The sequence below is a fragment of the Triticum dicoccoides genome, chromosome 3A, assembly GCF_002162155.2.
Source record: "Triticum dicoccoides isolate Atlit2015 ecotype Zavitan chromosome 3A, WEW_v2.0, whole genome shotgun sequence".
Lineage (NCBI taxonomy): Eukaryota > Viridiplantae > Streptophyta > Magnoliopsida > Poales > Poaceae > Triticum > Triticum dicoccoides.
In genome coordinates this window covers 625,532,598-625,554,053 of record NC_041384.1, presented here as the reverse complement: position 1 = coordinate 625,554,053, position 21,456 = coordinate 625,532,598, and the positions used below count along the sequence as shown (strand labels likewise).

General features: G+C 46.8%; 1 protein-coding gene across 1 annotated transcript; it reads right to left on the bottom strand.

Moving 5' to 3' along the window:
• Positions 1–12,652: 12,652 nt before the first annotated feature.
• LOC119269690 (probable glutathione S-transferase GSTU1) lies at positions 12,653–13,542 on the bottom strand. The gene has a single exon (XM_037551587.1). The coding sequence runs from the start codon at positions 13,442–13,444 to the stop codon at positions 12,767–12,769; it is 678 nt and encodes a 225-aa protein (XP_037407484.1). The 5' UTR covers positions 13,445–13,542; the 3' UTR covers positions 12,653–12,766.
• Positions 13,543–21,456: the final 7,914 nt, after the last annotated feature.

Here is a 21,456-nt window from a genome sequence, read left to right as displayed (position 1 = left end):
AGGAGACAAGGGACACGATGTTTTTTACCCAGGTTCGGGCCCTCTCGATGGAGGTAATACCCTACTCCTGCTTGATTAATATTGATGATATGGGTAGTACAAGAGTAGATCTACCACGAGATCAAGGAGGCTAAACCCTAGAAGCTAGCCTATGGTATGATTGTTGTGTATGGAGTTGATTGCCTACGGACTACAACCCTCCGGTTTATATAGACACCGGATAGGGTTAGGGTTACACAGAGTCGGTTACAATGGTAGGAGATCTTGAATATCCGCATCGCCAAGCTTTCCTTCCACGCCAAGGAAAGTCCCATCTGGACACGGGACGAAGTCTTCAATCTTGTATCTTCATAGTCCAGGAGTCCGGCTGAAGGTATAGTCCGGCTACCTGAACACCCCCTAATCCAGGACTCCCTCAGTAGCCCCTGAACCAGGCTTCAATGACGACGAGTCCGACGCGCAAATTGTCTTCGGCATTGCAAGGCGGGTTCCTCCTCCAAGTCCTTCATAGAAGATTGTAGACACCAAGAGTAGTGTCCGGCTCTGCAAAATAAGCTTCCACATATTGCCATAGAGAGAATAATATTAACACAAATCAAATCTGCTGACGTATTCCGCAGTGCGTCATCACACTACAGCCAAGTCCTTTACTCAAATCGTTTTCACTTTTCCACCTCAGCGTGTTTTGCGAGGCGGTTTCCTTGGCACGTCTTATCAAAGCAGAGATCGTGTGCCCCGCCTTTTACGGGATTCTCATCAATACGGACGTGGGTAACCCAATCGTGCCCGTTAGCATGTTTTCTCGATTAAAAGCGAGTCCTAAACGGTTACGGGGAGGGCTCCTGGTATTCAACCTCTTATAAAGAGACCAAGGCCTTACTCCTTTTTCCAATCTCAAACGAGTTCGCTCGTTGCCTCGAGTTCCAACACCCTAGGCTCCAGATTCCAGGCGCTTCGGACCTTCAACAATGTCCGGTTCCGACCTTCAAGGCCGATGGATGCCCTCCTCCGTCACGGAGGAGGACGTGCTAAAGTTGAGAGAGGCTAAGTTCTTGACCGCCGAAATTTCGCATAGGTTGCCTGCTCAAAGGTAGGCTATTCCCAGTCCCCAGCCCGGTGAGAGCGTAGTGTTCATGTCTCACTTCCTTCGGGGGTTAGGCTTCCCGATGGATCCCTTCGTGAGGGGGCTGTTGTTTTATTACGGGCTGGAATTTCATGACTTAGCTCCGGAGTCCATCCTCCACATTTCCTCATTCATCGTTGTGTGCGAAGCGTTCCTCCGTGTCACTCCTCACTTCGGATTATGGCTCAAGACTTTTGGAGTGGAGCCGAAGATGATCGAGGGACGGCACGCAGAGTGCGGAGGCACTGTCATAAGTAAGAATGCTGATGCTCCATGGCCCGAGGGCTCCTTTCAAGAGGAGCTCGACTTGTGGCAACGAGAATGGTTCTATATCACCGCTCCCAGGAGCGCCAAGTGGGCGGCGCCTCCTGCCTTTCGCTCGGGTCCCCCATCACGGCTAGCATCATGGGTCAAAAAAGGATTAGATTGGGGGTTATCCAAAGACGTGCCCTTGTTGCAGGGCCGCATCAGGGATCTCTTAGAAAGAGACCTCAACCTGGTCAAGGTGACGCAGGTCATGCTGATTCGCCGAACACTGCCCGGCAAACGTCGCTCCCTTCGTCTGTGGGAGTTTAATCCGGAGGGACCACGAGCTCTCCATCATTTTATGGGCGCAACGCCCGTGGAGATGTATAAACTGTTCTTCGGATCACAAATGATGTGTCCAGATTTGACCGAGGACGCAGGCCTAAGCTGCAATCGCCCGGATACCAAAGTAAGTAACCTTGTGCCCGGACCTACTATCCATGTAATCGTCATAAACTTGCCCCTAAAAGAGCTGTCCTTTTAAACAGGAGTGGATAGAGAAGGCAAAGCTGATCAGGTGTCCGGCTCCCCTTCCCGAAACCAGGCCGGATCCCGTGCTTGTCAGGATGTTGAAGATAATGCCTTTGGAGGGAAGTAAGGGGAAGGACAAGGGAACTATGGCCTCCTCGAAGGAGGATGCTCCGAAGGGAGGAACCGACAATTCCTCTCCCAAGGGGAAGAAGAGGGCCGCCTCTGATGACCCGGAGACCATGGCCCCGAAGCGAGGGAGAAAATCCTCGTCAGAGGGTCCCACGCCGGGGAGTTCCTCGGCCGAACTACGCCCTCAAAGGGATCAGCCCTCCAGCGAGCCGTAAGTAGAGAGAGGTTTTCCTTTTGAGGGATGAAAGAAATCCTTGATTTATATCTGAGAAGATTAACCGAAATTTTACCTTGTAGCTCGGACCTCAGCCCTTCTCAGCAGAGCTTGTCTTCGGGGGATCTTCTTCCGGAGATGATGGAGAGCGGGACGCCTCCCCCTGCCGTACCGCCTAGCGAGGCGGGCGACCCTGAGGTGTCGTCGCGGAGGGTTTCTTTGAATCCAGCAGGGGCGGAAGATAGCTATGTGGCCCCCCAAGGCTCTCCGCGTGCGGCCTTCGAAAGAGGCCATAGGACAAGTCCGGTACCGTCTGGTGCTCGGCCGGAGGAGCTAAAGATTCTGCTGGGGTGAGCTTCTATCTCAGAGGAGCACCGTGCGTTGATGGGCACGGTGATTGAAAGGATTTCATCCGCAGAAAGTGGATTGCATGAGGCCGTCAAAAGTTTACTGACGGGTTTTGAGGTACGTTAGATAGTGTACACTTTTGTCAGTTGCGCATAAGTAAGATGCGCCCTGTGTAGATAGTAGCCCCTGAGACTCTGCGCGTTGTCAAGAAATGACGGCACGCAGGGGATCATAATCCCAGGTCTAAGATGTCGCCTTTGAATGTAGGTGGCAAGGTGTCCGGAATCTAGCCGAACTGATGATGTAGTCGAACTAAAGCGGCAACTGGACGTGGCAGATGCCGACATCGCGCTTGTCAACAAGCGGCTTGATGAGGCTCAAGGTATGTAATTCTTCGGGCAGCATCAGGTAAGAGGAGCTTCATGCCAGTGTCTTACAATGTGTGTGCTTGACGCAGATGGTACGGCCGCCGTGGAGAATCTTAGGGCAGAACTTGCCCGAGCTAAGGAGCAAGCTAGAAAAAGCGATGCGGCTGCCGAGAAGGCCCTTGAAGAGCTGAGAGCCGAACAGGCTGCTCACCGCCGAAGCAAAGAAGAGATGGCCGAGATGGCCGAGAAGTTAAAGAGCACTGCAGACCGTTGCAAACTTCTTGAGAAAGAAGACCGGGCGAGACAGACGGACTTAGAGAAGGTCGTTGCCGATGCCAAGGACGCTCGCTCTGCGATGAGAGCTGGGAAGGAGGAGTTGCGTTAGGCCGAACAGATTGCGGCTGGAAAGCCCTTTATGCTGCGAAGGAAATTTTGTGATCCGAAGTTTGCTCTGTTGGACCGGATGTGGAGTGTGGAGGATACCTATCTGGACTTGGCAGCGAATGCTGCTGATGCGACCAAACACTTTCGAGATCAGAAAGATCGCGAAGTGGAAAAGCTTTTCTGGTCGCAGTTTCACAATCCAGAGCGTCCACTGGTGGTGGATGATCGTTTGGCTCAATGGGCCGAACTGAATAGGTTGTCTGGACTCGCCATGAAGTACGTCATGGGTCACCTGTGGCCGGGGAGATCGGAGCCGAAGAGTTATTTCAGCTTGGTGCAGCAATTCCTTGACGCGGTGCCGCGTATAAATGCAATGAAGAGGTCAGCATGCATAGAGGGCGCTAGGATGGCTCTTGCCCGTGTTAAGACATACTGGGCAGAGATGGAGACCACCGTTGTTGCGTCCCGAGATTCGGACAAAAGCCGAGTACCCTCCAAGCACTATTTTCAGGAAGTTCTTGAAGGCGCTCGTGTAATAGAGACGCAGTGCCCGAAAGATGCTATATTATGATAGCATATGTAATTATAAAGTAATATTTTGATAAACTGTAGTGGCCTTTTTTTATACTTGTGCATCCAAGTATTGGGAACACCTCCTGTGCGGCCATTTTAAGATATATATATATATATATATATATATATATATATATATATATATATATATATATATATATATATATATATATATATATATATATATATATATATAGAATCTGAAAGATGGCAGTCGTTGGCTTCAGCTCCCACGCACATAGTGCGGGGGTGCTCGCAGAAGACGCATTTTCACACTTAACCCAATGTCTTGGTCCTACAAAGGAGGTGATAGCGCAGCGGGCCAGGCAACCGGACTATAATGCTTTAACACTTTCACTTAGCCATAGGAGTTTGACAATGAGACTCTTTAGGTAGCTCCTTGGTGGCAACTGCGCTCGTCCGAATTCGGGGCGCGTATGTGCCTGACCGGGAAGCGGCCCTTCGTTAAAGCGGAGGAATCCGATAGATTCCGATAGGTCATCGAGTGGCTAACCAGTCTCACGATACATCATGACAGTCAGTTTTCGGCTTTCTCTATTGAGGTGCTCGCCCGGCCGAACCGGGGGCACAATCGCGGTAGTTCTCCTGGTGCTGCCTTAGCTGATAGAGCGGAACGTAAGGTAGCCGAACTCAGGAGCCGGGCAACCCAACATTTGACCAAAGACATGATTCGGAGCTGATGCATATAATGCCAAAACTCGCGACGCCGAACACTCCCTAAGGTGTTCGATCTTTATGAGTGCGGGCGAAACAACACTCTTTATTAAAAAAGCCCCTAGTGTCCAGGTACGTGCCAAAATTTCTGACGTGGCCACATGCCAAGACGCCAGCCTCCTCCTTGGTTATATCAGAAAAAACCAGGGGATGTGTAGCAACAAGAGACAGTAAAAAAGGTTTACGCAGGGTCTTAATCTAAAAAGAATCCTTTAGGATGGGTCCCTACTGCACGTCTGCGCCTGTGTCTCCGTTGTGCCGTATCCTGGATGGGCGTCGCACGACGTTCATCTGTAAAAGAGAGGAACTGAGTTGAAAACAGGTCGTGCCGAACAAAAGTTTAAAATAAACAAAGTGTAAAGTAAAATATATAAAATTGAGCTTTATTGTCTCTTATTGTATATGCATGGAGCCCCTAGTGCGGGGGTATATGGCCACTAAGCCTGTATCAATGATGATTTTGTACCGAACTCGTCTATCCGCGTTCGTGGTCTTTAATGACCTATTTCGAAGTTTTTTTTGGCCGGTGAGGCCATTTTACTGTGGGGCTGTCAAAGCGGCCGCACAGTCCCCCGCTTGGGGAGGCGCACTTTAGTGCTTCCCCTTCAAAGAGATGATGCCTCGTGGACCGGGCATCTTAAGCGTGAGAGATGCATAATGCGGTATTGCGTTAAAGCGGGCGAAAGCTTCGCGTCCCAGTAGTGCTTGATAGTGACTTGAGAACGGGACAATATGGAAGGTCAGCTTTTCGTGGCGGAAGTTATCGGCAGAGCCGAATATAACTTTGAGCCGGAGAAAACCCATACAATGGGTGTCCGGACCAGGTGTTACCCCTTGAAAGGAGGTTTTGCTGCGGCGGATTCTTGCTGGGTTTATCCCCATGTGCTGGATTGTATCCTGATATATCAGATTAGTTCCCTGCCGCCGTCCATAAGGACATTTGAAAAGTGGAGTCTGCCAATTATTGGATCGAGTATCAAGGCAGTCCAGACTACATTCTTGATATTCCTAGAATAATCTAGCTGATCGAAGATGATCGATTTTGACAACCAGTGGCAGGACCCTTTGGGGATGGGCCGTGTGGTGCGTACCTTTATGGGCGCCGCACGTTTTGTTATGTGAAGTGAGTTCACTGTTTTTACTTCTTGTGGGAAGTTCTTTTGTTTCCTGGTGCTCTGCTTTTGGGGTTCGTCCTCGTCTTCGCTTGGTGTGTCGAGCCCCTTGTGTTCGGCATTGAGTCTGCCGGATTGTTTGAAAACCCAACAGTCTCTGTGGGTATGGTTAGCAGGCTTCCCGGGAGTACTGTGTATCTGACATATCCTGTCCAGGATTTTATTTAGGTTGGATGGATCGTCCCTGTTATCCTCAGGGGGCGATTTTTCCTGATTTTGTCGTGAGCCTTTGAATCCGGCATTGACTGCCGTGCTCTTCAAACTTTTGTCCTTAGTCCAGCGACGGTCCTTGTTGTGTCGCGGTTTTGTGTTTCCATCCCTAGTTTTGGATGTACTTGGGTCGCTGGGGCTGCACCTTGCCAACCAGCTGTCCTCCCCTACACAAAAGCGGGTCATGAGGCTTGTTAGTGTGGCCATTGTTCTTGGCTTTTCTTGGCCGAGGTGTCTGGCGAGCCATTCGTCTCGGACGTTATGCCTGAAAGCTGCTAAGGCTTCGGCATCCGGACAGTCGACTATCTGATTCTTTTTAGTGAGGAATCTATTCCAGAACTGCCGAGCTGATTCTCTGTGTTGTTGAGTTATGTGACTAAGATCGTCTGCATCCGGAGGGTGGACATAGGTCCCTTGAAAGTTTTCTCGGAAAGCATACTCGAGCTCTTCCCAGCTTCCAATTGTGTTTTCGGGAAGGCTTTTAAGCCAATGCCGGGCTGGCCCTTTAAGCTTAAGGGGTAGATATTTTATGGCGTGGAGATCATCTCCTCTAGCCATGTGTATGTGTAGGATATAATCCTCGATCCAGACTCCAGGGTTTGTTGTTCCATCATATGCCTCTATGTTTACGGGTTTGAATCCCTTTGGGAATTCATAGTCCAGGACCTCATCGGTGAAACATAGGGGGTGTGCGGCGCCCCTATATTTGGGTGTGCCGGATTCTGATGATGGCTTCATAGTGTTGCTTACGAGAGCTTGCTTTCTTGGCCCATAAATGGACCTGACTGGGCCATGATGCGAATCCTTAAGTGGGTCGCATGCCGATTTAGGTGCGGCGCCGCTTGCCGCTTTATGGGGTCGTCTATCCGACCGTGTGGCTTTTTCATTTTTTGAATGCGAGGGCTCTAGGGCCTCTTCGTCGAATTCATGCAGTAGCTTTCTTTTCGGATAGCTTTTAGTGCCGCGACTGTCGCCGTACTTATCTATGGTATTGATTACTTTGCTCCATCTAATCCGGAGTGCGTCTTCCGCTGTTTTTAGCTTCCGCTTCTGCTTCTTTAGGCTGCGTGCAGTTGCAATGAGCCTTTCGTGGAGATTCTTCTGCTCCATAGGTTTATTCGGCGTGAGGTCATCCGGAATGCCGTTTTCGTCGGGGGGGATGTTCAGTTTCTCTATCCGTGTTGCCCTGTTTGGACGGTTGCTCTAAGGCCTGCTCGTCGTCTACCGGCTCGTCCTGCTCTATGACTGGGTTTTTGTCGAGGCGGGGCTTGGGTCGGCGTTTACGCCGACGCTTTGATTGCTTTTCGGGGGGTCGATCTCCCGTCCCATCCCCTTTTTCCTCGTTGTCGCTTCCTTTAGGGGTATCCACCATGTACACATCATGAGATGAGGTGGCTGTCCAATGCCCTATGGGCGTTAGTTCGTCGGTATCTCCTACATCGTCATCCATGATGTCGATGTCTTCGGAGTCGAAGTTGAGCACGTCGTTTAAATTGTCGACAGTGGCTACCAAGTGGGTGGTGGGTGGGCTTTGAATTTCTTCATCGTCCGTATCCCATCCTCGCCGACCGTAGTTCGGCCAGGGCTCTCCTGATAAGGAGAGAGACTTGAGAGAGTTCAGGATATCGCCACAAGGCGAATGCTGAAAGATGTCTGCAGTGGTGAACTCCATTATCGGTGCCCCATCGGATTCGATTGGCAGGGGCACAGGGGGTTCGGAGTCCGGGAAGGAGTCCGGATCCTCGGAGTCACGGGTCGTGCAGAGTGCGGGGCTAGCGTTCGGCTTGATCGCTTTCGAGATCGCAGCCCCCGAGGTGACGTCCAACCGCTCATCCTCAATTGGCGCAATAGGCTCCGAGTTAGGGGTCGGAACCGATGCGTGTGCGACCTCCAGGACACTGTCCGGGGGCAGAGCTAGATCATGCCCCTCGAGATAGTGCGGCGCACTTGGCCGTGGCTCGAGCCCGTCGAAGATCAACTCTCCGCGGATGTCAGCCGTGTAGTTTAAGCTTCCAAACCTGACTTGATGGCCAGGGGCGTAGCTTTCGATCTGCTCCAGGTGGCCGAGCGGATTGGCCCGCAGAGCGAAGCCGCCGAAGACGAAGATCTGTCCGGGGAGAAAAATCTCACCCTGGACCGTATCGTTGTTGATGATCAAAGGAGCCATCGGGCCTAAAGGCGACGACACAGAGGAACTCGGGTAGGGGGTCCCGAACTGTGCGTCAAGGCCGGATGGTAACAGGAGGCAAGGGACACGATGTTTTTTACCCAGGTTCGGGCCCTCTTGATTGCCTACGGACTACAACCCTCCGGTTTATATAGACACCAGATAGGGTTAGGGTTACACAGAGTCGGTTACAATGGTAGGAGATCTTGAATATCCGCATCGCCAAGCTTGCCTTCCACGCCAAGGAAAGTCCCATCCGGACACGGGACGAAGTCTTCAATCTTGTATCTTCATAGTCCAGGAGTCCGGCTGAAGGTATAGTCCGGCTACCCGAACACCCCCTAATCCAGGACTCCCTCAATCATCACCGGTAAGTATCCCGATTATTGTCACTTCGGGGTTAACGGATCATAACACATAATAGGTGACTATAGACTTGCAAGATAGGATCAAGAACTCTCATATATTGATGAAAACATAATAGGTTCAGATCTGAAATCATAGCACTCAGACCCTAGTGACAAGCATTAAGCATAGCAACATCAATCTCAGAACATAGTGTATACTAGGGATCAAACCCTAACAAAACTAAATCGATTACATGATAGGTCCCATCCAACCCATCACCGTCCAGCAAGCCTACGATGGAATTACTCACGCACGGCGGTGAGCATCATGAAATTGGTGATGGAGGATGGTTGATGATGACGATGGCGACGGATTCCCCTCTCCGGAGCCTCGAACGGACTCCAGATCAGCCCTCCTGAGAGGTTTTAGGGCTTGGCGGCGGCTCTGTATCGCAAAACGCGATGAATACTTCTCTCTGATTTTTTCTCCCCGAAACCAAATATATAGAGTTGGAGTTGAGGTCGGAGGAGCTCCAGGGGGCCCACGAGGTAGGGGGGCGCGCCCTAGGGGGCAGGCGCGCCCCCACCCTCGTGGACAAGTGGTGGGCCCCCTGGCCTTCATCTTTTGCAAGGATTTTTTATTATTTCCAAAAAGTTGTTCCATGAAGTTTCAGGTCATTCCGAGAACTTTTGTTTCTGCACATAAATAACACCATGGTAATTCTGCTGAAAACAACGTCGGTCCGGGTTAGTTCCATTCAAACCATGCAAGTTACAGTCCAAAATAAGGGCAAAAGTGTTTGGAAAAGTAGATACGACGGAGACGTATCATAGGTCCACATATTTTTTGAGTAAGGAGAGTATGTGTAATTCTTTTGAGTGTATTTAGGAAGGAGACCGGCTTAAGGTTCGATTCTACCCCTACCCTCTCCTTCACCTGGTCAAATCCCCCTTTTGTACCTCCTTAAATACCCCCTTAGGGCGTTAAATTAGTGTTTGTGTTTTGTTTGATTGAGTTTTGGCGTTTGCTACTCTTTGCCATAGACACGAGATTCGAAGAGACCTGATGTATTACACATCATCGGAACCCCAGTGTGTTAATTAAGTACTTCATCTGAAATCTGCAATTCACATTGCACGTCCTAAACTCTTTTTTGGTCTTTGGTTTCATTCATGGATTGATTCTTCGTGATCAATTTGACGGTGTTTCCAATACCGTCAATAACCACACCAGAGTTGGTATCGAAATTGTTTAAGGCCCGTCGTCGAGTGTACAATGTACGTTGTCAGGTCATCAAAGTGCCCTCCAACCAAAATCAATAACATCTAATCAAAATATTGGGCCCCTTATACCTATCAATGTGGGTCAACAATAAGAAGATGGCCTACGAATGGTTGGACCATCAACCATGTCCATGGTAGATGGATAGAAAGGATGGCTATTAATAATGTGGCCTTTATTTTTAGGTCCTGTGCCCATCCAGCCTCGACTCCATGGTCTTCCACCCCATGCAGTTGTGTGAGTACATGTAGTGGATGTGATGCGCGTTGTGAGAGAGACAACTAAATGGGGAGAGTTAGTTGAGAGCGATACTAGAGAAAATCATAATGGTCATGTTCATCACGATCTTTGTTGTATGAGGGTTGGGAGACTCATATGTTAAATGTAGGGTGCCAACGCTACAATGTATGCATTGCACGACTAATCTAGGAGGAGGTAGCGGCATCCACCGTCAGTATTATATTTAGAGTGGGCTTTGCTAAATGGGGGTTTGAGATCATGACCTTTTGTCGTGCACATTGTAGCCAACATGAGGGGTCAAGAACATGGTCGGTATAGTCGTATGATGGGTCAGCACTAGTACCCTAGAAATTAGAATAACTTATTTACTTCTTCATAATAGCAGCGACAAATAAAAATTGTGCTCCTCTGCTAATAAACCACATGATGATGCTTACTTGGTCACCAAAACCTCTATTATTCTAGAAACTAGATGATACCCCGCGTATTGCTGCCGGAATGCAAAGATACATATCCATACAAGAAAATATAAATACTATTGAGTAACATAGTACTCCCTTCATCCCATAATATAAGAGTGTTTTGACACTAATATAAGTGTGTTTTTGACAATACACTAGTATAAAAAACCACTCTTATATTATGGGACGGAGGGAGTATAATATAAACACAACCGTTTGGTAAGTTCCTCGTTGATTGCCGTATGTGCACAATTAATGTCATGCATAAGAAGCCCCAAATACAAAGGAAATGAACTAAGTATCCATATACAAAAGTGGTTCAAATACTTGTAACATGTGGCTCAATGTTATTTGTCATAATCCTTGGCAGTCCATATAAAAAAGCATCCTATAAAAAGCAATAGCCCAACTGCAAAAATCCCCTCTTGTTCCTCTCGCACAACACTGCATGCTGACTGCCTCACCGCGCCCTAGGCAGGAAGAAAGGAAGGAGTGTCTGAGGGGTTGTATGACGGACAACGACAAGGTTCCTTGTGGTGCCACGGTGGGGTGGTGTGGGGTGTGGATGGAAGCCTCAATGAGGTGAAGGCCTTGCTGACGATTTGCCGAGCGAAGCCGATGCGGGGCACCGACAACCGTTGCAGTCGTGCGTCGGTTCCATCTAACATGGCGTGGTGGCGCAACATGGAGCCCAATCTTGCTGTGATGACGGGTCGTGTGGTTCAGAGCTTGATCCCGATGGCTGCAGTTAAGAATTGTTGTAAATATGAGATGTGATGCGATGTCTGGACAAAATCTAACACTTTCTTCGGTGTTTGTAGTGTAATGGAGGTAATGAGATGAGGTGAAATGATGCCATTTAATGTGGAGTTATGGCTGCCGTTTCATGGGGTGGCGGCCGTGGCGGCGTGCAGCAGAAGACAAAGTGGGAGGGAAGACAAACCCTCATCCACCTATTGCGATAAGCTGGGTAGATTCTTTTTCTGTTATATAAAATATGCCGATAGATTGATCATGTGCGTTAGTTACATGGGCTTAGGATGAACGACCAAGCCCATCTAGATAGATGACATGTTTATACAACATTAAAACAGCCTCACAATAACTGGCTCGTGCGCGGGACGCGGAGCTTCTATTTGGTGCGCTGCTGGGTGATGAGCAAACACGCAGTCCTCGCGCCCCAGTGCGCTTCTGGGCCAATCCATGTGCTTTTGTTTTCATTTTATTTTTTGCCCTTTGCTTTTTGTTTTTTCTTTTCTGTTTTCGTTTTCCTTCTTTAAAATAATTCAGGACTTTAAAAAAGTTTCAAATTTCAAAACGGATTGTGAATCATGAAAAAAATTGTGCATCCAAAAAATATTAATAAATTTGAAAAATTGTTCACAAATTCGTAAAATATTTCTGATATTAATTTTTTTCGAAAAGGTATAAAATGTTTGTGGATTAAAAACATTGCATTTAAAAAATGATTAGATTGCGTATCTAAAAAATGTACAAGATTCCAGTAAATGTTCATTATTTCAAAAAATGTTCAAGAATTTCCAAAAATGTTCGTGAGTTCAAAAAATGTACATGACTTTAAAATAATGTTCGCGGCTTTGTAAAAAAAATCCAAAATTTCAAAAAGTGTTATTGAATTCTAAAAAATGATCATGAACTCAAAAAAATGTGAATTAAAAAATGTCTGCAAATTAAGAAAATATCATATACTTGAAAAAATATGTTCGTTAATTCAAAAATTGTTCATGAATGTTCATGAATCCAAAAAAATCACAGGTTTGAAAATGTTCAAAATTTTAAATAAATGCTCACTAAATTCTTATAAGGAAGAAAGGATAGAAGGAAAAGAAAAGAAGAGAATAAAAAATGACAAAAAGGAAAGAAAAACCAGGCAAAAAATAAAAGAAAAAGGAAAGAAAACAGTATGAGCGGCTCATACCGAGGATGTGGCGCATGGCGAGAGGATGCGCTGGGTCGCTATCTATCGACCCATTCGCCAAATAGGAATCGTCGTGGGACACTAGGTGCAAAATGCGCACAAGTTTCTTGAGCAAAATATATTGAAGTACCTCACATATATGGGGTCGCAAATAGGCAAATACATTGGACAACATCTTGAAAGTAGAACACGAGACAAATGGCATTAAAGACTCAAATTAAACACAAACAAGAGCAGACTCGAGCCAAACTCCATGAAAGCAAACAGTTGGCCACGCATCCACCAGCCGGCTGACTACTACTCGAGGCCGTAGTGCTTCTTGAGCAGGCCGATGAAGTCGTGCACCTCCTCCGGCGGCGTCAGGACCTTGGCCACGCTCTCCCTCTCCCCGCACCGCCGCGCCCACTCCGCCAGCCCCGGGCACTCTTTCTCGACGCTGAACCCGCCGTGCTTCTCGTAGCTGTAGAACCACGACGTGAGCGGTATGAGCGCGACGTCCACGAACCCGAGCGCCTCGCCGCCGAAGAACGCCCTGTCCCCGAGCTCGGCGTCCAGCGTCCGGAGCGTCTCCAGCATCTCGGCCCGCGCTGCCGCGCGCCCCTCCCCCTTGAGCTTCCACAGCCGCGTCCCGCAGCTGTACACCCGCTTGTCGACGTAGTCGGCCCAGAAGCGCGCCTGCGCGCGCGCGTGCGGGTCGGCGGGGAGGAGCCGCGGGGCCGCGCCGGGGAAGGCGTCCTCGATGTACTCGAGGATGACGAGAGACTCGCAGACGGCGCGGCTGTCGTGGAGGAGCACGGGGACCTTCTTGTGGACGGGGTTGGAGCCGAGGAGGAGGTCGCTCTTGGCGCCCAGCAGCTCCTGCTCGAGGGACTCGCAGGCCAGGCCCTTCTCGGCCAGCGCAATGCGGCAGCGCTGCGCGAACGGGCTCACCCAGAAGTCCAGCAGCACCAGCCCCGTCGTCTTCTCGCCGGCCATTATCCTATCCTTCCGCTGCTTTGGAGATGCAGGAGCTCTGTTTGTTTCCCTGTGTGTGTGTGTTGTGGTGTAATTGTGTGCTCTCACGGCTTTGCTTTATAAAGGGAGAAAGGCAGATTCAAAATATTTCATTCACACTTATTTTTTCCAGCTCACGGAACACGACGGCATCTCACATCTGGCCTCTGTGTTTGACGCTGACTGGGTATCACGTCAAGAATAGTTTATGTGCTCAAGGAATGCGAACAGGTTATATTAATATGTAGAGGAACTCGTGCCTCGTGGATCATGATATTCCGATCCAATGATCATATGATGCTAAGGCTGGTCATAGTGGCGAGTAACTTAGACTGGTGTCATGCATATGATACTAGCCTAAGTTACTACCTTCATAATGCAAAGTAACATAATAGTACTTCCTCCATTTCATAATGTAGTGCTTCCTTTATCCACGTGCTTCAACTTTGACCGTAAATTTAACTATCAAGACCGATTGCGGCGGAAGCAAAAATTATATCGGTGAATTCGTATTCGAAAGAAGTTTTCAATTATATTTTTTTTTCTCCCGCCGCAGTTGGTCTCGTTGGTTAAATTTATGGTCAAAGTTGGACCTCGGGAAGCGCGGGCGCACTATATTTTGGAACGGAGGGAGTAGTATCTTAGATGGTTTCATTTATTATCTTGTAGACTCATCTTGTCTTGGAAACGCTATGTTACAGTAACATATTATGTTACCACCTCTCGGAATATATGTTTTGATGGAGTGATCAAAGCTTTTAGGTTTATACAATGTTTGCTAGAAACTTGTATTTACAAAAAAGTGAGCGGGAGCACTACAACATTTATGATAAGTATATGTGGATGACATATTGTTGATCCGAAATAATGTAGAATTTCTGGAAAGCATAAATGGTTGTTTGAAGAGTATTTTTTCAAAGGAAAACCTGGATAAAGCTGCTTACATATTGGACATCAAGATCTATAGAAATAGATCAAGACACCTGATGATACTTTCAAAGAACGCACACCTTGACATGTTTTTGAAGGAGTTCAAAATAGATCAGTCAAAGATGGGGTTCTTGCCTGAGTTGTAAGGTGTGATGTTGAGTAAGACTCAAAGCTTGACCACGGCAGAAGAAAGAGGAAGCACGAAGGTCGTCCCCTATGCTTTTGTCATAGGCTCTATATGGTATGCCATGCTGAAGTACCGCACCTGATGTGTGCCTTGCCACATGTTTGGCAAGAGGGTACAAAGGTGATCTAGGAGTATATCATCAGATAGCAGTCAAAATTATCCTTAGAGGAATAAGGAAATGTTTCTCGATTATGGAGGTGATAAAGAGTTCGACATAAAGAGTTACGTCGATGCAAGCTTAATACCTATCCGGATAGCTCTGAGTAGAGATACCGGATACGTATAATGGAGCAACAATTTGGAATAGCTCCAAGGAGAACATGGTAGCAGCATCTACGATATGACATAAAGTTTTGCAAAATACATAGGGATTTGAATATGGCAAGACCCGTTGACTACAACCTCTCTCACAAGCATAACATGATCAAACCCAGAACTCTTTGAGTGTTTATCACATAGTGATGTGAACTAGATCATTAAGTCTAGTAGACTCTTGGATGTTGGTCACATGATGATGTGACCTGTGAGTGTTAATCACATGGCGATGTGAACTAGATTATTGACTCTAGTGCAAGTGGGAGACTGTTGGAAATATGCCCTAGAGGCAATAATAAATTAGTTATTATTGTATATATTTCATTATTCATGATAATCGTTTATTATCCATGCTAGAATTGTATTGATAGGAAACTCAGATACATGTGTGGATACATAGACAACACCATGTCCCTAGTAAGCCTCTAGTTGACTAGCTCGTTGATCAATAGATGGTTACGGTTTCCTGACCATGGACATTGGATGTCGTTGATAATGGGATCACATCATTAGGAGAATGATGTGATGGACAAGACCGAATCCTAAGCCTAGCACAAAGATCGTGTAGTTCGTATGCTAAAGCTTTTCTAATGTCAAGTATCATTTCCTTAGACCATGAGATTGTGCAACTCCCGGATACCGTAGGAGTGCTTTGGGTGTGCCAAACGTCACAACGTAACTGGGTGGCTATAAAGGTACACTACAAGTATCTCCGAAAGTGTCTGTTGGGTTGGCACGAATCGAGACTGGGATTTGTCACTCCGTGTAAATGGAGAGGTATCTCTGGGCCCACTCGGTAGGACATCATCATAATATGCACAATGTGACCAAGGAGTTGATCACGGGATGATGTGTTACGGAACGAGTAAAGAGACTTGCCGGTAACGAGATTGAACAAGGTATCGGGATACCGACGATCGAATCTCGGGCAAGTATCGTACCGCTAGACAAAGGGAATTGTATACGGGATTGATTAAATCCTTGACATCGTGGTTCATCCGATGAGATCATCGTGGAGCATGTGGGAGCCAACATGGGTATCCAGATCCCGCTGTTGGTTATTGACTGGATAGTTGTCTCGGCCATGTCTGCATGACTCCCGAACTCGTAGGGTCTACACACTTATGGTTCGATGACGCTAGGGTTATAGGGAAAGTATGTACGCGGTTACCGAATGTTGTTCGGAGTCCCGGATGAGATCCAGGACGTCACGAGGAGTTCTGGAATGGTCCAGAGGTAAAGATTAATATATAGGAAATATGGTTTTGGCCACCAGAAGTGTTCCGGGCATCACTGGTAGTGTACCGGGACCACCGTAGGGGTCCGGGGGTCCACCAGGTGGGGCCACCAGCCCCGGAGGCCTACATGGGCCAATAGTGGGAAGGGACCAGCCCCTAGGTGGGCTGGGGCGCCTCCCACCAAGGCCCAAGGCGCCTCCAAGAGGGGAGGGGGGCAAAATCTAGGGCAGATGGGCCCTAAGGCCCACCTCAGGTGCGCCTCCCCCTCTCCCCCTTGTGGCCGCGACCCTAGATGGGATCTAGGGCTGCCGCCACCCCTAGGGAGGAAACCCTAGGTGGGGGCGCAGCCCTCCCTCTCCCCCTATATATAGTGGAGGCAAAGGGGCAGCCCAACACATGAGGTTCCTCCCCTGTTAGCGCAGCCCTACCCCTCTCCCTCCTCGTCTCTCATAGTGCTTGGCGAAGCCTTGCTGAAGTCCCGCGCTCCTCCACCACCACCACGTCGTCGTGCTGCTGCTGTATGGAGTCTTCCCCAACCTCTCCTTCTCCCCTTGCTGGATCAAGGCATAGGAGACGTCACAGGGCTGTACGTGTGTTGAACGCGGAGGTGTCGTCCGTTCGGCACTAGGATCGTCGGTGATTTGGATCACGACGAGTACGACTCCATCAACCCCGTTCACCTGAACGCTTCCGCTTAGCGATCTACAAGGGTATGTAGATGCTCTCTCCTTCCCCTCGTTGCTAGATTACTCCATAGATTGATCTTGGTGATGCGTAGAAAATTTAAAATTCTGCTACGATCCCCAACAGTGGCATCAGAGCTAGGTCTATGCGTAGTTTCTATGCATGAGTAGAATACAAAGCAGTTGTGGGCGTCGATATTGTCAATTTACTTGCCGTTACTAGTCTTATCTTGATTCGGCGGCATCGTGGGATGAAGCGGCCCGAACCGACCTTACACGTACGCTTACGTGAGACTGGTTCCACCGACTGACATGCACTAGTTGCATAAGGTGGCTAGCAGGTGTCTGTCTCTCCTACTTTAGTCGGATCGGATTCAATGAAAATGGTCCTTATGAAGGGTAAATAGAAATTGGCATATCACGTTGTGGTTTTGGCGTAGGTAAGAAACGTTCTTGCTAGAAACCTATAGCAGCCACGTAAAAACTTGCAACAACAATTAGAGGACGTCTAACTTGTTTTTGCAGCATATGCCTTGTGATGTGATATGGCCAAAAGGATGTGATGAATGATATATGTGATGTATGAGATTGATCATGTTCTTGTAATAGGAATCACGACTTGCATGTCGATGAGTATGACAACCGGCAGGAGCCATAGGAGTTGTCTTAATTTATTTATGATCTGCGTGTCAACATAAACGTTATGTAATTACTTTACTTTATTGGTAAAGCGTTAGCCATAGTAGTAGAAGTAATAGATGACGAGACAACTTCAAGAAGACACGATGATGGAGATCATGATGACGGAGATCATGGTGTCATGCCGGTGACAACGATGATCATGGAGCCCCGAAGATGGAGATCAAAAGGAGCAAAATGATATTGGCCATATCATGTCACTATTTGATTGCATGTGATGTTTATCATGTTTTACATGTTTTACATCTTATTTGCTTAGAACGACGGTAGCTTAAATAAGATGATCCCTACTTGATAGTTTAGTGCACCATACTTTACGGCTTAGAATCGGGATTCCAATGACGTTTTGAACGGCATGAGACATATGAGATGTTCCAAGAGCTGAAATTGGGATTTCAGGCTCATGCCCGTGTTGAGAGGTGTGAGACCTCTGACAAGTTCTTTTGCCAACAAGATGGAGGAGAATAGCTCAGCTAGTGAGCATGTGCTCAGAATGTCTGGGTGCTACAATCACTTAAATCAAGTGGGAGTTAAACTTCCAGATAAGATAGTGATTGATAGAGTTCTCTAGCCACTATCACTAAGCTACTAGATCTTCATGATGAACTATGACATGCAAGGGATGGAGTTGATCCCGGAGCTATTCGCGGTGTTTAAGACCGCAAAAGGTAGAAATCAAGAAGGAGCATCAAGTGTTGATGGTTTAACAAGACCACTGGTTTCAAGAAGGGCAAGGGCTAGAAGGGAAACTTCATGGATGACAAACCGGTTGCCGCTCTAGTAAAGGAACCCAAGGTTGAACCCAAACCTGAGACTAAGTGCTTCTATTGTAAGGGGAACGGTCACTGGTAGCGGAATTACCCCAAATGCATGGTAGATAAGAAGGCTGGCAACTTCAACAAAGTATATACATATTATTAATGTGTACCTCACTAGTACTCCTGGTAGCACCTGGGTATTGCATACCGGTTCAGTTGCTATTATTGGTAACTTGAAGCAAAAGCTACAGACTAAACGGAGACTGGCTGAGGGCGAGGTGACAATGTGTGTTGGAAGTGTTTCCAAAGTTGATGAGATCACCATCGCACGCTTCATCTGCCTTCGGGATTAGTATTGAACCTAGATAAATGTTATCAGGTGTCTACGTTGAGCATGAATATGATTAGATCATGTTCATTGCAATACGGTTATTCATTTAAATTAGAGAATAATGGTTATTCTGTTTACATGAATAATACCTTTCATGGTCATGCACCCTATATGAATGGTTCATTGAATCTCGGTCGTGATAATACACATGTTCACGCCAAAGGATGTAGAGTTAATAATGATAGTACCACTTTCTCGTGGCACTGTCGCTTAGGTCATATTGGCGTAAGATGCATGAAGAAACTCCATGTCGATGGATGTTTGGAGTCACCTGATTTTGAATCGCTTGACACATGCGAGCCATGCCTCATGGGCAGGATGACTAAGACCCCGTTTTCAGATACAATGAAACAGGCAAGTGACTTGTTGGAAATCATGCATGCTGATGCGTGTGATCCAATGAGAATTGAAGCGTGCGGTGGATATCGCTATTTTCTCATCTTCACTGACGATTTGGGTAGATAGAGGTATATCTACTTAATGAAGCACAAGTCTAAAACGTTTAAAAAGTTCAAGCGATTTGAGAGTGAAGTTAAGAATCATCATAACAATAAGATCATGTTCCTACGATCTGATCAAAAGGGGATTTTCTGAGTTATGAGTTTGGCAATCACTTAAGACATTGTGGAATTGTTTCACAGTTGAAGCCACCTGGAACACCACAAGGTAATGGTGTGTCCGGACGTCGTAATCGAACCCTATAAGATATGGTGCGATCTATGATGTCTCTTACCAATCTACCATTTTCATTTTGAGGTTATGCGTTAGAGACAGCTGCATTCACTTTAGATAGGACACCATCTAAGTCCGTTGAGACGACGTCGTATGAACATTGGTTTGGCAAGAAACCAAAGTTGTCGTTTCTTAATGTTTGGGGATGCTATGCTTAAGGCATCAGCCGGAGAAGCTCGAACCCAAAGCGGACAAACACATCTTCATAGGATACCCAAAGGTGACAGGTGGGTATACCTTCTATCTCAGATCCGAGGGCAAATTGTTTGTCGCTAAGAATGGGTCCTTTCTCGAGAAGGAGTTTCTCTCGAAAGAATTGAGTGGGAGGAAGATAGAACTTGATGAGGTTGTCGAACCTTTACTTCAACCAGAGAGTGATGCAACACAGAAAGGTGTTTTCTGTGGCGCCTACATCTGTTGAAGAGGAAGTTAATGATAGTGATCATGAAGCTTCGGATCAGGTTGCTATCGAACATCGTAGGTCGACAAGGATATGTTGTTAGACAACAATGAACCTATGAGCTATGGAGAAGCGATGGTGGGCCCGTATTCCGACAAATGGTTAGAAGCCATGAAATCCGAGATAGGATCCATATATCAGAACAAAGTATGGACTTTGGTGGACTTGCCCAATGATCGGCAATCCATTGAGATAAATGGGTCTTTAAGAAGAAGACGGACGTGGGCGGTAATGTTACCGTCTATGAAGCTCGACTTGTGGGAAAGAGTCTTTTCACAAGTTCAAGGAGTTGACTACGATGAGAATTTCTCACCCATAGCGATGCTTAAGTCCGTCGGAATCATGTTAGCATTAGCTGTATTTTTCGATTACGAAATCTTACAGATGGATGTCAAAGCAAGTTTTCTTACCAGTTTTCGTAAGAAAAAGTTGTATGTGATACAATAAAAGGTTTTGTCGATCCTAAGGATACTAAAAGGTATGCTGGCTCCAGCAGTCCTTCTATGGACTAGAGCAAGCATCTCGGAATCGGAATATATGGTTTGATGGAGTGATCAAAGCTTTTAGGTTTATACAATGTTTGCTAGAAACTTGTATTTACAAGAAAGTGAGTGGGAGCACTACAACATTTCTGATAAGTATATGTGGATGACATATTATTGATCCGAAATAATGTAGAATTTCTGGAAAGCATAAATGGTTGTTTGAAGAGTATTTTTTTCAAAGGAAGACCTAGATAAAGCTGCTTACATATTGGGCATCAAGATCTATAGAAATAGATCAAGATGCCTGATGATACTTTCAAAGAACGCACACCTTGATATGTTTTTGAAGGAGTTCAAAATAGATCAGTCAAAGATGGGGTTCTTGCCTGAGTTGTAAGGTGTGATGTTGAGTAAGACTCAAAGCTTGACCACGGCAGAAGAAAGAGGAAGCACGAAGGTCGTCCCTTATGCTTTTGTCATAGGCTCTATACGGTATGCCATGCTGAAGTACCGCACCTGATGTGTGCCTTGCCACATGTTTGGCAAGAGGGTACAAAGGTGATCTAGGAGTATATCACCAGATAGCAGTCAAAATTATCCTTAGAGGGATAAGGAAATGTTTCTCGGTTATGGAGGTGATAAAGAGTTCGACATAAAGAGTTACGTCGATGCAAGCTTAATACCTATCCGGATAGCTCTGAGTAGAGATACCGGATACGTATAATGGAGCAACAATTTGGAATAGCTCCAAGGGGAACGTGGTAGCAGCATCTACGATATGACATAAAGTTTTGTGAAATACATAGGGATCTGAATATGGCAAGACCCGTTGACTACAACCTCTCTCACAAGCATAACATGATCAAACCCAGAACTCTTTGAGTGTTTATCACATAGTGATGTGAACTAAGTCTAGTAGACTCTTGGATGTTGGTCACATGACGATGTGACCTGTGAGTGTTAATCACATGGCGATGTGAACTAGATTATTGACTCTAGTGCAAGTGGGAGACTGTTGGAAATATGCCCTAGAGGCAATAATAAATTAGTTATTATTGTATATATTTCATTGTTCATGATAACCGTTTATTATCCATGCTAGAATTGTATTGATAG

Coding starts and splice junctions, on each gene's coding strand:
- LOC119269690 (XM_037551587.1), bottom strand. CDS start 13,444: ATGGCCGGCGAGAAGACGACGGGGCTGGTGCTGCTGGACTTCTGGGTG.